Here is a 15,485-nt window from a genome sequence, read left to right as displayed (position 1 = left end):
TGTAATTATACATTACCTTAGTGAAGGAAAACGATATATAATAAAAGGAAGGAATGCAATTGTAAACAAACGAAGTAACTGAACAGTACAAAAACATCGGAGGGAAACAGTGTCTATTTTGCTTCTGAATGGAATGTAACTAACATCAAAGGGTGGTTACAAGCAGTAACATGGCTGAAGGTTTTAAAAAGGTGCTCTAAATAGAACCAAATCCTGCAATTTTTACTTAGGGAAAACTCTGCCCGAAGTCAATGAGAGTTTTACGGGAGTAACGTCTGCAGCATTTTTCTCGCAGCAATGAAAAGTTATTTTAATATCTTTTAAGCTTACGATATATTCATGAATTGACTACATCGTATTCTTTAAGGACATATACACAGGTCCAGAACAGAATACAGTTCCTATTCGTTCTGTACACCCTGTTCTAGGTGCAGATCAGAGAAGGCAGGCTGCCATCTTGAGAGGAGCAAAGGGCTATTATACCCTCATAGTTTAACAGATTCTTTTAAAACTTTATGACATTAGAAGCAAAGACCAATAAATAATGAGAATGGATCTATTGTAAATGAAGGATTAATATCTAACATATCACATGCCTAACCACATAGGGCATCCGTGCACAAAGCTCCCACTGGCAGTGAGTTCTTTCTGCTCTAACATTTAGCCATGACTACCCCACACCGCATTCACAGTAGAAGTAGCAAATCCACTCTTTGTATTTACACTTCTTAAAAAAATCATATACATTAAAGCTAAAAATGACCTGTTAGCCTGTCTTGTCCTTCTCTTTTCTAAAGGACAATGATCCAATACATTTTATAGTTCTTTCTTCATCCTGGTTCCTAAATGTGCCAAGTAACAGAGCTTCAGCCATTCCCATGGAAGTGTATTACACACACTCATATCTATCTCAATGTCAGCAAGTTTAACCTAATAGTTTGTAATGAGTTACAGGGGAATACATCAATGAAAGTAGAAGGGATGCAGAATACATTGCTTTCCACTAAAATGAGCAGTGATCTTTTTATCATGTGAAATGGACAACTTTCTATTGTTGTGTGTTGTCTCCATATGATGCTTTCCACATTTATGCTGATTTGTTCAATCCATTCAGCTTCCTTCCAACCATTCCTGGTAAACTATTAAAAGTGCATATGTAATACTATTTAATCCATTGTAAAAGAAAATCTTTACTACAACGTATCACAGTCCCAAACTAGTACCAAATCAAACCAGTTTCAGTTCTCTTCTGTGCATGGTAAATGCCTATTAAACCCATGAAAGATTTTTGTTCACATCTGATAAGTCTTTTTCCTTAAATGAAAACTGCAAGTCTGTCTCCTTGTGGTGGTATTTCATTCTCTGTATAACAGGTATACTAAGACACACAAACATCCCTGGCAAATAAGCAATGCAATGAACTACGATGATTTTTGGCTTGACAGGGACACAAATTTACTTTCTTCATCATCAGTATACTTAAGATAATTGTAATAGCTACTAAGGAATTTGCAGTAAAAGTGATCATTTAGTTTACCTCAAAGCATGAATTCAGCAGACCATGACTGAAATTAAAATAAATTCCTTCCACTTTCTAAAAACATTTAGGAAAAAGCATGCAAGACTTTTTCCTTGTCAACTTATAATATATAATTCTGAATTCTCTATTAGTCAGTTACATATGTTAATTCCATTCAGATGACTGATGCAATATTGTGTTAAATGTATATAAACCTCAGTAACGTTTAAAATCTCATTATCATCAGTCAGATATCAGGTGGCAGTATAATGTTTTTATTTAATCACAGCTTTCGCTAACTTGAATCAATTTAAAACACTCCATGTTATTACACATATATTAGCTGAATAACTATATTACTGCTATTCTGAGACATGCCACTCTTTACAGCATCATCTTAAGTGGCTACATTGGTTCTAATCTGCTGATTAGAACCTTCTTCTCCAGATTATTAAATTATTTCCATTGACTAGGGAGACACCCTCTGGTGAGCTATTCAACTACCAAATCCTCTAGTACTCAAGCACTACACTTCCTTCATTCACTCCCCCTTTCCTTCTTAGATTGAACATGAGCACACTCCATGTTCATGCTTAATAAGATTTAACTAGATGAACCTCACTCCCCAAGCAAAAGATCAGAATCAGACCAATTAAAAAGATCAGTTTGGACTTGCATTGCACTGTCCTTTCAAAAGTTTGTTTCTATAAATGGATGAATTAAGCCTCTGAACATCCCTGTAAAGTCAGGAAGTATTTTACAGATTGTGAAACTGAGGCACAAGGAGGTTAACTGCCACATTTTTTTAAGTGACCTCTAATTTTGGGTGTTCAACTTTAAATACCAAGGGCCTGATTTTCAGAGAGGATGAACTGAAGTTCCTGACTTCAACTGTTGACCTGGACAGTCAGCACTTCTGAAAATTAGGTCATAGGTGTCTAAAGTTAGGCACACAAGAATGGAGCACCCAAAATTAAAGGTCACGTTTGAAAAAGCAAGCCTTAGCCATCTGCCCAATGTAACACTCCAAAACAGGGGTGAAAGCAGCAACACAACCCAGGTTTCTTGACTCCCAGTCCAATGCTCCCTATGCTAGTGTATTAATTACTAAGCCACTATAATGCTCATAGCTACCATTTGCTTTACTGTAGGCTCTTTCAAATAGTACATCATGATGCTTTTCTAAGAGGAAATAAACTCCTTAGTCTCCCAAACAACTTACCAAAAAAAATAAAATATATATATCTATATATGTCTATATATATATTTTCGAGGTTTCTCTCATATTTGACATCATTTTTCTGGATTACACAATGGATGCTTTCACGCTAACACTTAAAGATCTGATGTTCCGCTAATCAGAAATGCAAGTCCAATTAACACTTTTTAGTGTGCTCTCGCATAAACACTTTACCACAAAAGCCATAATTAATTTTTGAGAGTTCTTATACTGTAAATTCAAGCTTTGTGTAATTTTAGAAATACTTATTCTTCACTGAGAGATGAACTCTCAGGTGGTGAGAAAAACTAAGTTGGAGTTTCATTTGAAACTTCAGCTGTCTTAGTCATCGTGCCACCTCAAAACTTTTGTAGTGTTTGATTTACTTCTTTCTCTCAGATTTTTCTGGGCAGCATGAAGCTGGAAACAAACAGAGTAAAAACGAACAGGGAAAATCTATCAGCCAAAATCTCAGCAAATCCTAACAGCAAATCTGCCCAATATTCCAACCTTCTTAGCAATGTTATAAAATTTCAACATAATTATGCTTCTATTTCTAATTAGCTAGGAAAAAGGTTATTGTCTATATTTACATCACAAAAGTTTAGGACTTACCAGATCATAGCCCAACCACTGCCAATGGAGACTATAGCCCCCCAAAAGACCAAATATCCCATAGAGAATATGTCTCCGTGTGCCAGTGTTTTAAAAGGTTCAATGTGGCGTTTAACATTCATGTGTGTAAGTTCCACAGAGGGCATGCACAGCAGCATTTTACTACTTAGTGGCACAGTGTAATATGCAGTAATGGCTCATGAACTCAGGGCCCAATTCAGCAAAAATACATTGACCTTCCATGAAAGCCAATATGCGAGGCTTCTGCAAACTTCAGTGAAAACCTGGCCTACAATTTGGATAGCAAAAAATGTACTGCATGAGTACAAAATAGTGTGAGCCGCAATTATTTAACCTCTCAGATTCACTAGTGAATGTTTTTTACGGCACTTAGGTATTATTAATTATTATTATTATTAGTCTGCTTTCTTTTTTAATGTCAGAGTGAGAAAGATGATGACGTTTAAATCCTCAAAAATTACAGGAAAGGCCCAAATTTCCACCAGATCATATTAGAGCTTGGCCTGCACATTTGCTTGTTCATACAAAGCCCACATTTGCATATGGAAATCAGAGTGTTGGCTTATTTATTCTAACCTTTATTGCCCGTTTCCTACTCTAAGCACGTTAAGTAATTATCTAAAATAAAATTTTTCATCAACATTGCAATAAACACAACTTACACATAAAGCTCACCAAGAGCTTCCCAACCCCACCAGAGACTCCCTTGCGACAGTCAATTAAAGATGCTTTCCCATGCCATTGCAACCTCTTCCACATAACACCTTTCAGCACTTGTCCTCTGGCCCTCCAAGGAAAGTTTGGGACAAGCATTGCAATTTGCAGTGTGCCTTAAAGGTCACAACAAATAAAAAATAAAAAAATAAGCCAGGCTCAAAATCAAGGCTAGGAACAAGAACCAGAGTGCTGAATCCTTCACCAAGAATGCCTGCAACCAACACCCTCCTGCTTATAGTGAGGGCTGTTAGCTCAAGTGCTGGAGATGACCACATCCGCTATAGGATCACAAGGAGAGAGGCACTCTCGCAGGCAGACAGAAACAAACCATTTAGGGTGTCATAGATCAAAACCAACACTATGAATTTGACCTGGAAATCAACTGGCAGCCAGTGCAGATTTTGGAGTATGGATTATGGGCTCCACGAGGGAAACTCTGCTTAGTAATAATCAGCTGGCTCAATTCTACACCAGCTGCAGCTTCCAAAAGGCTTCTGCATATAGGCCTATGCAGAGTACACTGCATAATCCACCTTTAGCTGAAAAAATGCACATGTGCACACAAACAGGTGCATTCTGAGCTCAAAATTGGAGGTGTCACTACTGAAAAATTAGCCCGAAGGGCAACATTTGATTTAAAGCAAGCATCACCAGGAAGCTGGTGATTCCATTGTGTCATCAATTCACCAAGTTGTATCTAAGTATTGCAGGGGTCTCGATACAGCAGGTGTGGTGTTACTTGCTGCATATGAAGCCATAAAGTGGCCTCAAGTTTTAACCTTCGCTCTGCCTTTTCTTGTGCATGTTCAGGCCTATCGCATCATTTTCAAATCATGTACACCGCCACCTTCTAAATGGGATCAATTAGGGGCTGATGAAAGTGAGGAACCAGCAGTACTGCTTAACCCAACAATGCACTGTAACCATGGACTGCAAATTATTCCAGTCCTGGACCTCTCTTGAGACACCCTGTTGACAATCAGCTGTTTTATGATCTGTACAAATATCTACTAGAGGCTAGCAAGATCCACAACAATCACCACTTGTGACCTAAGGCACATGGGATCACAGGTATGTAGAAGTTTGACCCAGTGTATTAAAATGGTTTGACTATAACATAATTTAATCAAAAGAAGAAGATTTCTATCATCAATTCTACCAAACAGAAGACACTTAAAAAACATGTATAGAACTTATGTTTATTAATCCACGTAACAGAAAGTCGTGCAATAGAAATAATTTATTGGAGTACCAAATTATCCAAAAGTGAAGCATCATGTATTGGAATGTACTCGTTATTCCATCGTTTGTACATGCAAGCTGCTCTTTTGTCTTCCAAGAGATGTTGGCAACGTAAATTTTCAACATGAATATTAACATAGTAAAAACATTATTTATTTGTTGTTTGTATCACTGTTTTCTCTAAGTCTGATCTTGGTTTAAAAGCCTTGAAAGATAAACCTCCATAAAAATACGTGTGATGGAGGTCAGCAAGAGGGAATCTGTTAGTTTCCTGAAAACAACATCATGTAGAAGCAAATTCTTTGTATGTTAAATTCCAGCTCTCCAAGAGAGGAGAGCTATGACTAGGTATATTCAGTGAACTGGTTCAAGTTTACTATCACTTTTACCAGATATGAAAGCAATATGACTAGATACTGTTTTCCTGCTTCAAAAAAGTCTCCTTCAATAATAGTACATATTATTAATATTCTTAAATGACCACTGCATAATTCGATTAAACTCCTGACTACGTTCGGAGGCACAGTGCTCTTCAGAAGGCATTCTTGTATTGGTATATACAAGATTTTACTTGCCACCACATCAAGTTACGGGGGAAATGATGCCAATAAGAGTTCTTGATCTAGGAGTATGTCACCTTAAAAGATTTTCATACCATACAAGTGAAGGTGAGATCATTAATCACAAATGTCAAAATAGAAAAATGGTCCAGTATAGCACGACTATGAACCTGGAACGTGTACTTTATTTTTCCACGTGCATCCTTCTCATATGTCGAATGGTGCTGGACAGCACATATATAACGACAAAGAATATTTCTGACACAAAAAAATAGAGTCTACATTATGTGCCAATCTTACACTTGTAAAGCTATTACTCATTCTGCCTGTTTAGCAAATAGTAGGTAAAGGATCAGCTCTCCAAAGCAGTTATTCTAGATGTGCACGTGTGCAACAGAAATCAGGATCTGGCCCACCCTGACATAAGGAGGATTCAAAAGTTTTCTTAAACCTGCAATCATCTATAGAGAAGAATGGTAATATTTTTCTCTTCTGAACCCCCTTTTATTTGAGGCTGTCACAGATAACTGAACTGTAACAGACTCTCTTTTTTGGCAAGGGAACAGAAACATTCTAAATTGCCCCTGCTGTCCTCAACATTGTTTGGTATTTAGGGAGCTAGAAGAAGAAGAAAAACTAACCTCAGGACCCTAGGAAAATACAGTACATTTGAGGTTAGTGTGTCTAACCCTAACCAAAGGTTAATGAAGACATCTCTTTATCTTCACAGCCATTTATTTCTACAGTATATATTTCCATTCTCCTCTATGAAGAGGTAAGATTTCAAGACTCATATCCACTCTTAAGATGTAAGAAGGTTTAATGGCTAAACTGTTAGCCCTTTCAAGACCAGTCAGAGAAGTGCAATTACAATGAAAGGGTGACATCCTAATCATTTTTAGTAGGACAGCAACAGTCATTTAAGACAGAATTTTGTAAAAGTATTACTTACTTGCTGACTTCCTTATACTGTGCTATTTCCTCAATATAAAGGAGGTCATGCAACCGTGACTGATAGTTGGTCTTGGTCAATGATTTGTCCAGGACAGACTGTGTAAACAGCTGGTCAGCAGATAGAGGAATTTGGTATCTGATAAGAAGGCTCTTCTCCAATTCAGTAGTTTCATTAGGCTCAAAATCTACAATAGTCTTAGAAGTAGAATCCCAACGCTTAGCTGTAGTTAGTAACTGTTGCCGTGCATGCATCAGGTATTCAAGATCTGCATGTGGAGATACAAACAGGGACAAGACTTCAGTTCAAATTCTCCAAGATAATTTTCCACACTTTGATCACATGTAAATGACATATATAAGTGGGAAACGTTAGATTTTTTCCCCACCACAGCGTATTCACGTAAAACAGAAGAATCGTGAATTTATAAGCTAAACTTAATTTTTAACTAACAGAATATGGTTTGGTTCTTCAAGGAGAACACAGGATTACTGAAGATACTCAGCTATCTTAAAATAATGAAACTGCAGATAACATTCTCCTTTGTCTAGGACAGTTTTCATAATTTTACTGTTGAAGAACTACTCCAACTTCAGATGTTGATTGACAACAGACAAGAACCAACTCACACACAAGAATAAGAGAATATCAAAGTATAACAACTCTACAGATAGGAACAGAGAGAGCATACAAATTAAACAAGTGATGGAAGGATTCTATTATTATAACTAAGAGCAATCAGAAGCATCCATAGTATCTGCATGTCCTTTTCAAAGGTGAGCTATAATAGCAAACACCTTTCCCCTCCAAAAACAAAGAAAATATACATGAACCTGTGGGGGAACCAGTAGGGTAGGTGATCGGGAAACATAACTTGCAGTACATGAAAGCCCTTTACCATATTAAAAACTAAGTCCTAGGTTATTATAACATTAGGGTTAAGCATTTGAAAAGATTCATATCGTACACACACAATTAATTCTCCAAGCATCACTTGAAAGTGTGACCCACATTTATAAATGGAAGGAAATTAATGTTTCAGTCTATCCTTCATTAGCTCTGATATGTCTCTATATTGTAGCCCAAATCATATACATGAAGTCAAGAATTTTTCATAGAACCCTGCAATAGCCATTAACAAGGCAAAAATTCAACACATGGCAACTGCTATCTGGAGGACTAAGTAGGGGTTTCATGTAACAGAACTATAGTTAAGCTAAAAGCTGCAATGGTTTAGCATTCATGGTGAAGCAATAGCTACGTTTTAATGTATCATCTTTGAATCGGGCTTAAAATGGGTGCCCAGATATCACAGCAGTGGCTGTGAAAGACTGAGAGACTCTCTAACCTCAAATAAAGTATTTCATTTTATCTTCATCATTCTGTATCCTAAAGAGATGAAAAATGTGACGTCTGAGTGATAATATGAGGCCAGTTTAGCAACAAGAATCTCAGATTAACATCACTCTTCAGCCACAGGAAACAGGTCTGTCTCACTTAGTAAACTACTCTAATATTTTTGAAAGTTCATCTAATAGAGATTAGAAAGAAGATATAAATAATTCTCATCTTCCTCTAAAGTGAATGATGTTAGGTGCTAATGATGTGCAACAGGAGAAAAAGGCCCATGTTTGGTGATTTCAGAATTAGGAATTATCCACCATGACATTTTCCCGTATTGATCATATATTAAGAGTGTAACAGTTCAGTCAGACTGCCAGGACACTGTCCTTGTTTGCTAGGAAATTGGCCATTTGATATTGCATGCTACAGACACTTCCTGTAACTGTTGGTCTGACATAACTGAGTGTTAACATGGAATATGCATACAGGGTTGCTTTCTTAAGAAGAATCTTGTGCATTTCCAAAACTAAGAACATTTTCACTGCATGAAAAACTAATCTTCTCTTGATTACTTGTAACTTCTTCCATGAAAGAGAGAGCTCCCCAAGAAAAGTGACAGACGCTGCTCAACTTAAATGTCTCTTCTTAATACTGTTTAAAAAGGAGGATGCTTGTCTTTCATGATGTCATAGCTCCAATATCCTTCAAAGTTATTATTGACCTTCCCAAGTCACTTCCTAGATCTATCTGTCATATAAGGATTTGTACTGGTAGTGTAGGCACTCGGCAACAAAAGGTGAAGGCCTCTTTCAGGGTTGTTTGCTCGATGTTACTTCTTCGGTCAGACCTCTACATACTATAACCCAACACTCCACTGCTCAAGGAAATATAAATGCAAAACACCCACATGGAACAAGATATATTCCTAACCACTATTCCATCACTTGCTTTCAGTTGCAATCCTTACCCCTCCCATATGTTGTCTACCTAGAGTGTTAGCTCCTAAAGGAAAGACTTTGTACTTATGTTTGGTTGTAAAGAACCTAGCGCACCTTTGGGCATTAGATAAATATTAATAATAATCTGACTGACTGGAGATTTCCTTTGCTCTCTCTCTGCATACAGAGCTGTGACATCTCAAAAAGAGGTGCTGTAGTGAACTCGGCAGGCATCACTCTATGCAGCATCATCTTTCCATTTTGCACCAGAGTGCCATTTATATTGCCCCTGCCCTTGATCTATTTTTAGTAGTCAGCACTGAGAAATCCTGGTAGTTTAAGCTGACAAGGACACTGACTCGTCTGAAGATTAATACTTTTGCCTTTGCAAATAAATTATGGCTTGGCTCTCTTGGTCTTAAACAGTTCTACACTGCAAGGACGCCAGGTCTCTGCAAGTTTACTGACTTTGGAAACCTGTCAGCTCTGGTTAGCTGCCCTCTTACATGGAGATCACATAATAGTTCCTGAAAAGACCACAGCCTTGCTCTTAAACACAGAATCTCATGCATTCTGAAACATACCCTATGTGGAATTCTAGTGTATTGTAGACACTACAACTTCCTGCTTGGGCTAAAAGTATTCAGGTAATTTGGAAAGAACAGTTCATAAACTATGGCATTTGCTATTTACATTTTCTCTTTGCTGATCTGGTAAATGTAAATCTGTTCTATGTAAACGAAGGATAGGAATAGCAAAAAGCAACAACTCTAGCCAACGCACATACGGTATGTATTAGTGTTTAGTAACGACATCTATCATTATTACTGCTAATAAAAAGGCCTTAAAAGTCTTGTATCACGAAAAAAACAAGGAAATATGAATTTCCTGGATCACTTAAAGATGTAGGAATAGATCTGGAGATGCTAGAAATAGGAAAGAGTGTCTGCAATACATCTCTGAAGGGTAGTAAGAAATTATTAACAATAGCCTGCAGAATTATGACCTCCGCCAAAAATTAAATCAATGTTCCTTCAAATCTTTGAGAGCTGAACTTTTCCTGGGATTCCCTGATGACTGCAATAGACAGACTAGAGAAACAATCTTCTTGAAGAGAGAAAATACTCTTCATTGACAAGTATTCTGGTAATCTCCCAGACAGTCATACTCTATTTGAGTCAGAATCAGTCAACGTATTTCTGCCCCTCCTAAGCAGTTTTGACAATTTTGGTCTGGATCTCATCAGTTTCCTAAGATTTACAATTAACAGGAGTACAACTGGTTGTATTTTCCTACCGCCTTTAGGGGGAGATTATGCTCAATGGTTCTGAGTCCTGACCTCCTGTTCGGATAAATGGATTTGCACAAATTTCCAAACCAAGAATCAGTGCTCAGCTCTTGGCGTCTCAATATTTTAAGTCTTCTTGACAAATCAAGTTCTCATTCATTGCCAAGCAAAATATTTCTAATGATCTTTGGACTATTCCAAACTGTTTCTGAGCAGGGGGGGCGGGGGAGGCTTGAATCTCCTTTGCCTCAAAGGACAATTCTTTGTCACATAAAAAAATTAAAATTCTTCATAGAGCATGTTTTGAAGCTGAACCTAATCAGCATCTGTAGAACGTCCGTGCAAAAAAAAGCATTAACAGGACCACAGGCATTTCAGAACAGCCTAAGCAAAACACAAACACTAACTAGAAACTGTGACAAATGACTCAAAACTGTGAAGAAAGAAAGGCTTTCATGTGCTAATCTGGAAATTCTTTTGCAAAAGGGAAAGTTAGTCAGAAAAGAAGCAGCAACAAATTGGTTTTATTTATTCAAAAACAATGAGAAAGGATACTAGCAAAGCAGAACTGAATATCAGCCATTATTCACGTCTGTCTGACTCTAGCACTCAGTTGCTTTAAAATGTCCCAAGCAAAGGAGTTGTAACCACCTCTCTTGGGAAACTCTGCCAAAATCTATTAAATCTATTTTTCTCAGACACAACCTCAATTTTCCTTCCCTTAGTTTCATCTCATTAATCCTGGTTATTCTCATTGCAACACAGTAAAAATGCTTCTTAGGCCCGTTAGTCTTCTCATCTCTCCAATCTTCGTAGAGACACAGATGACTACCAAGCCTCACCCTACCTTCTTTGCTTGTTGCCAAGCAACACACATTTAGCTCTTTTAATCTTTCCCCATAAGTCAATCCCTCCTGCTCCTTGATCATCTTTCCCCTTCTTCTTTGAATGCCTACCAATTTGTAGACATCTTTCTGATAATGAGGTGCTTAGAACAGAAAGTCCTGATTTCCTGTAACTGACAGGAACAGACCAATACAGTAAACAGAACACAATGGCCATGGCAACATTTAGTTCAAATTTAACTTGCACTGGGCTGAAAACATGATTATTTTTGTGTGTTCAAGTAGAGACAATATTGCTTTCCTACAATTTCTAGCATTTCTATATCAGGACTTAGGACCAGACGGTCTCCTGTAAATTGGCAAGGCAACATTAACTCCAATGACACTATAGCAATTTATACCTGCTGAACATCTGGCCTAAAATCTACATTTATAGACATAGAGTCCTGTGGCACCTTACAGACTAACAGAAGTATTGGAGCATAAGCTTTCGTGGGTGAATACCCACTTCGTCAGACGCATGTGGTGGAAATTTCCAGAGGCAGGTATAAATATGCAGGCAAGAAATTTCCACCACGTGCGTCTGACGAAGTGGGTATTCACCCACAAAAGCTCATGCTCCAACACTTCTGTTAGTCTGTAAGGTGCCACAGGACTCTTTGTCACTTTTTACAGATCCAGACTAACACAGCTACCCATCTGATAATTTATAGACATGTTAGACATTATATATTATATCCTGAAGGACATTCATTATCTGCTAACAAATGTTCTGCACAGAGATGAGAAAAGGAAAAAAAATAGCATGACAAATTATCTTGTATTTATAGTAAACTGATTATCATACCACAGGAGAACACAAAACATCAAATGCTGATCATACTGACTGATGAGCAGTGCAGGACGTGTTTCTGATTCTCAAAATTACCACAAAGAGAAACATTCTTTTGGACATTTCTATCAAGTCTGTTCAGTAGAAAAAGAAAAATAGCAGAACATTACCTTCTGTTGAAGCAGCATCAATCATTACTCGTTGCATGAGTACTGGTTCCAACCCAAAATCAAACACTACGGTTTGGCGAAATGTTCCAAAGATTTCCGTGTTAAAGGCTATACTGACTTTGTAAATGTAATGATCTATTCCATTTTGGGCCATCTTTCCTCCTATCCATTCCTGACAGTTTTCTGGGACTTCTTGTGATACCTGGGTAGTGCTGTCTCCAGCAGATATTGCAACGATATTGAAATGAGGACGATGGGCATCATAAAGCAATGCCACTCGATACAGCATTCTTGCAGGCTACAGAGAAATGCAAATATTGAAGTGACAATAAAATGCTGAAAACTATTTTATGAAGTGCTTCATTTGAGGCCAGATTAGGGGAGGCTAAAAGAAGCCTCAACTTCATTCAGCAGGCACAGCTGAGTCTCTGCACTCTCCAGAACATAGTGTCCCCATAACTCCCAGCATCCACACCGGCAATCGCCACCCCAGTGGGGAGAAATAGAGTGGAGGTTGGACCATACCCCACTACTTCACTTTAAAAGAACCATTTTGGAGTTGAAACACTAACTGCAAAAGTCTGTAGTTTTACTGCAGCGAAGAAATAAGATCCAAGTGCTGCAGAATGCTAGCTTTAATATTTATTCATTTTCAAAAGAGGAGGAATCCTACCTTACAAGTGAGAACAAATGTCCACGTTTGTTGAGACTTTTTGGTGGTGACAGTAACCGATAGTTCAGGATTATGCTCTACTCTCACTCCTTCTACACATTCACTAAGCTAGATTTAAAGAGAAAGAAACCTAGCGTTAAACTTCTACAGACGTTGTCAATAAAGAAGACATTCAGGCCAAGTTTATATCTTAAAACAGAAAGCGTAAAATGATTGTTTCCTAAGTTGAGGGTTGGTTTCAGCAAAAAGATTGTGCAGGATTCTAATATCAGCACAGGACAAGAACTAATTCAGATATGCGCTAAATCAGAGAGGCAGATAACAATTAAGATTGTAACTCAACATCACATTATGTATGCAAAAAAAAAAAAAAAAACAACCATCATCCAGGGAGAACAAACACTACCTGATTTTCATAGGCATGGATCTCAAAAATCAGTTTAGCTCAGTTAGGTCTAAGATTTCAGTTGGAAATAAGGGTCTTATACAATAAGGCACCAAGACTGCATTCCCAACAGACCCAATATTCTCAGTGACTTCAGTGAGAGTACTAGAGTACCATGAGAGCAGAATCAGGCTTTCTGCTCATTAAACCATTTGGCAAATTGCTCACTTTTCCCAGATTTTATCAACAGTAGATAGAGTGAAAAGAAACTCCTTCGTGTCAGTCATGAGAAGAGCTGGTTGAATGCTGCAAAACTAGTGCCACAAACATTCTTTGGAATTGCAAAGAGCTGTTGGGTTTGATCAGATCCATAACCCTTACTCTTCAGTATTCACAAACATTTGTATGACCAAATGAAGTTTGGGGAATGGTTTTTCTTCATGCAAACTGCAAGCAAAGAAGGGGAGTCACGAACAAAAAGGAGTATTCGCCACTGAAAATTAATGCTTCAGTTTAAAAAGTACCACCATCTGATCAGAGAGCAGGAACACCACCGCATGACAATTCACGATCAATCCACAAGCTGTAGTTCACAAACTCCTTACTGAATTCCTGAGGAGAACAACTGCATTTGTAGAAACTACTCTCAGTCTATGAAAGCTTTGTAAGTAGGAAAAGTTTCTTGGTAATGAATAATTCGACCAGTTCTAGTGATAAGGGCTAAAAACAGGCTCATCTGATAGTTTTAAATATGAACACAGAGAAGGAGTTTGTTTTCCTTACCACTTTCTCAGGAGATAATGAATTCATCCATTTCTCAATCAAGGTTTCCATATAACTACCCGAACATTGTTTGTTTTCCTTCTGTTGTTTTAATCTTATCAAGCGGGAAGCGTATCGTTTTTGCCATTCTGTTAGCTCTTCCTGGGAATGTGCTGAAGTACACTGTGCACCGTACCTGCAGATCCCTTGCTCTAAAAATCTACATAAAACATGAAAGACAATTATGCCTCAAACTTTTCAAAGTTCCAATTTAAAAACAAAACAAACAATAATTGAGATTTCACTTCAAAGAGTTTTCTTCTGGCTTTTGATTCTCTCACATAAAACAGAAAATTGCAGGATCAGTCACTAGAAACTGGTTTAGCTACATATACATGTACATACAGGATTGTTCAGCAGCAGCCTCTCTTGCAGTAATGCCCATAATGGTATATGCAGAATTTTTCTAATTTAACCATAAAGGGCCATAAATCACTTTACTAAGAAACTTTTACGTTCAAATAAATACGTGCTGAACACCTAACAATGTCAATGACACACTTTTCCCTAGAGGTCATGTTATTATTTATCAGATAAGTGCTCTTTCAGCAGAAGTTTTCTGAAGCAACAGTGACATCATGTGGTTCTTTTAGTTAACTTCAGGTACATATTGTGTAAATGTTCTATAGATAGATTTAGAAAATCTCCCAAAGGACATACTGAACACCAGCCTCTTTGAAACAAGAGAGTCAGACCAAGTATGTGTACAATACTTTATTATATTTGTGGATTTTTTTTAAATAATGTAAAGTAATGTTCCCATGTGATATCATTTTGCTTACGCTTTAAAATTAAGAAATCCCTTTAGTGTCATCTTATCGCCCACACACAATTTAAGAATTGCAGTTTTCTCAGAAAATGCTATGCAGCTGTTATTCTACACTTTGCATTCAAATAGCTATATTATTTGGAAAATATTTTTGTAGCTAGAACTTTAACATGTCAGCTGCTGCAGCTGCAGTTCTACCATTCTTTAAAGCTGTAAATACTTAAAAAATTAGACTAGATGGAGGGAGAATTGGAGGATAGAATTTAATTTTTAAGGTTTGACAGTATTATGAAATCATCTGGTATACAGCATAAGATTGATTAATTATAACACCACATGTACCAAACAGCTGATGACAGCCAAGGATCCAAGCCATGATCTTGTAAATGTAGAAAATGTGCAACTATAACATTATATTCATATATAAGTTTACACTACAGGACGAATTTAGACATCTTCCCACATTGATGTGTTACTGAAAAAGAGGATGGATCAACTAGCTCAAACCACAGTAAAAGTAAGTTACAAGTTAGATACTCAAATCATTGATAGATACAGCATATGATGATTAATG

The 15,485-nt window shown here is 37.3% G+C and overlaps 1 protein-coding gene across 4 annotated transcripts in view; it reads right to left on the bottom strand.

Moving 5' to 3' along the window:
- The window catches only part of HELZ (helicase with zinc finger), a 139,405-nt gene that overhangs the window by 90,589 nt on the left and 33,331 nt on the right, over positions 1-15,485 (bottom strand). For all 4 annotated transcript variants that reach the window (XM_005282930.4, XM_005282931.4, XM_024104614.3 and 1 more), the window contains 4 exons: positions 14,104-14,302; positions 12,936-13,043; positions 12,263-12,560; positions 6,846-7,113 (listed from right to left, as the gene is read on the bottom strand). In XM_005282930.4, coding sequence (XP_005282987.1) covers positions 6,846-7,113; positions 12,263-12,560; positions 12,936-13,043; positions 14,104-14,302 — 873 coding nt within the window. The remainder of the gene's footprint in view (positions 1-6,845; positions 7,114-12,262; positions 12,561-12,935; positions 13,044-14,103; positions 14,303-15,485) is intronic.

Source organism: Chrysemys picta, chromosome 12, assembly GCF_011386835.1.
Source record: "Chrysemys picta bellii isolate R12L10 chromosome 12, ASM1138683v2, whole genome shotgun sequence".
Lineage (NCBI taxonomy): Eukaryota > Metazoa > Chordata > Testudines > Emydidae > Chrysemys > Chrysemys picta.
This window is presented reverse-complemented; position numbering and strand designations above follow the sequence as displayed.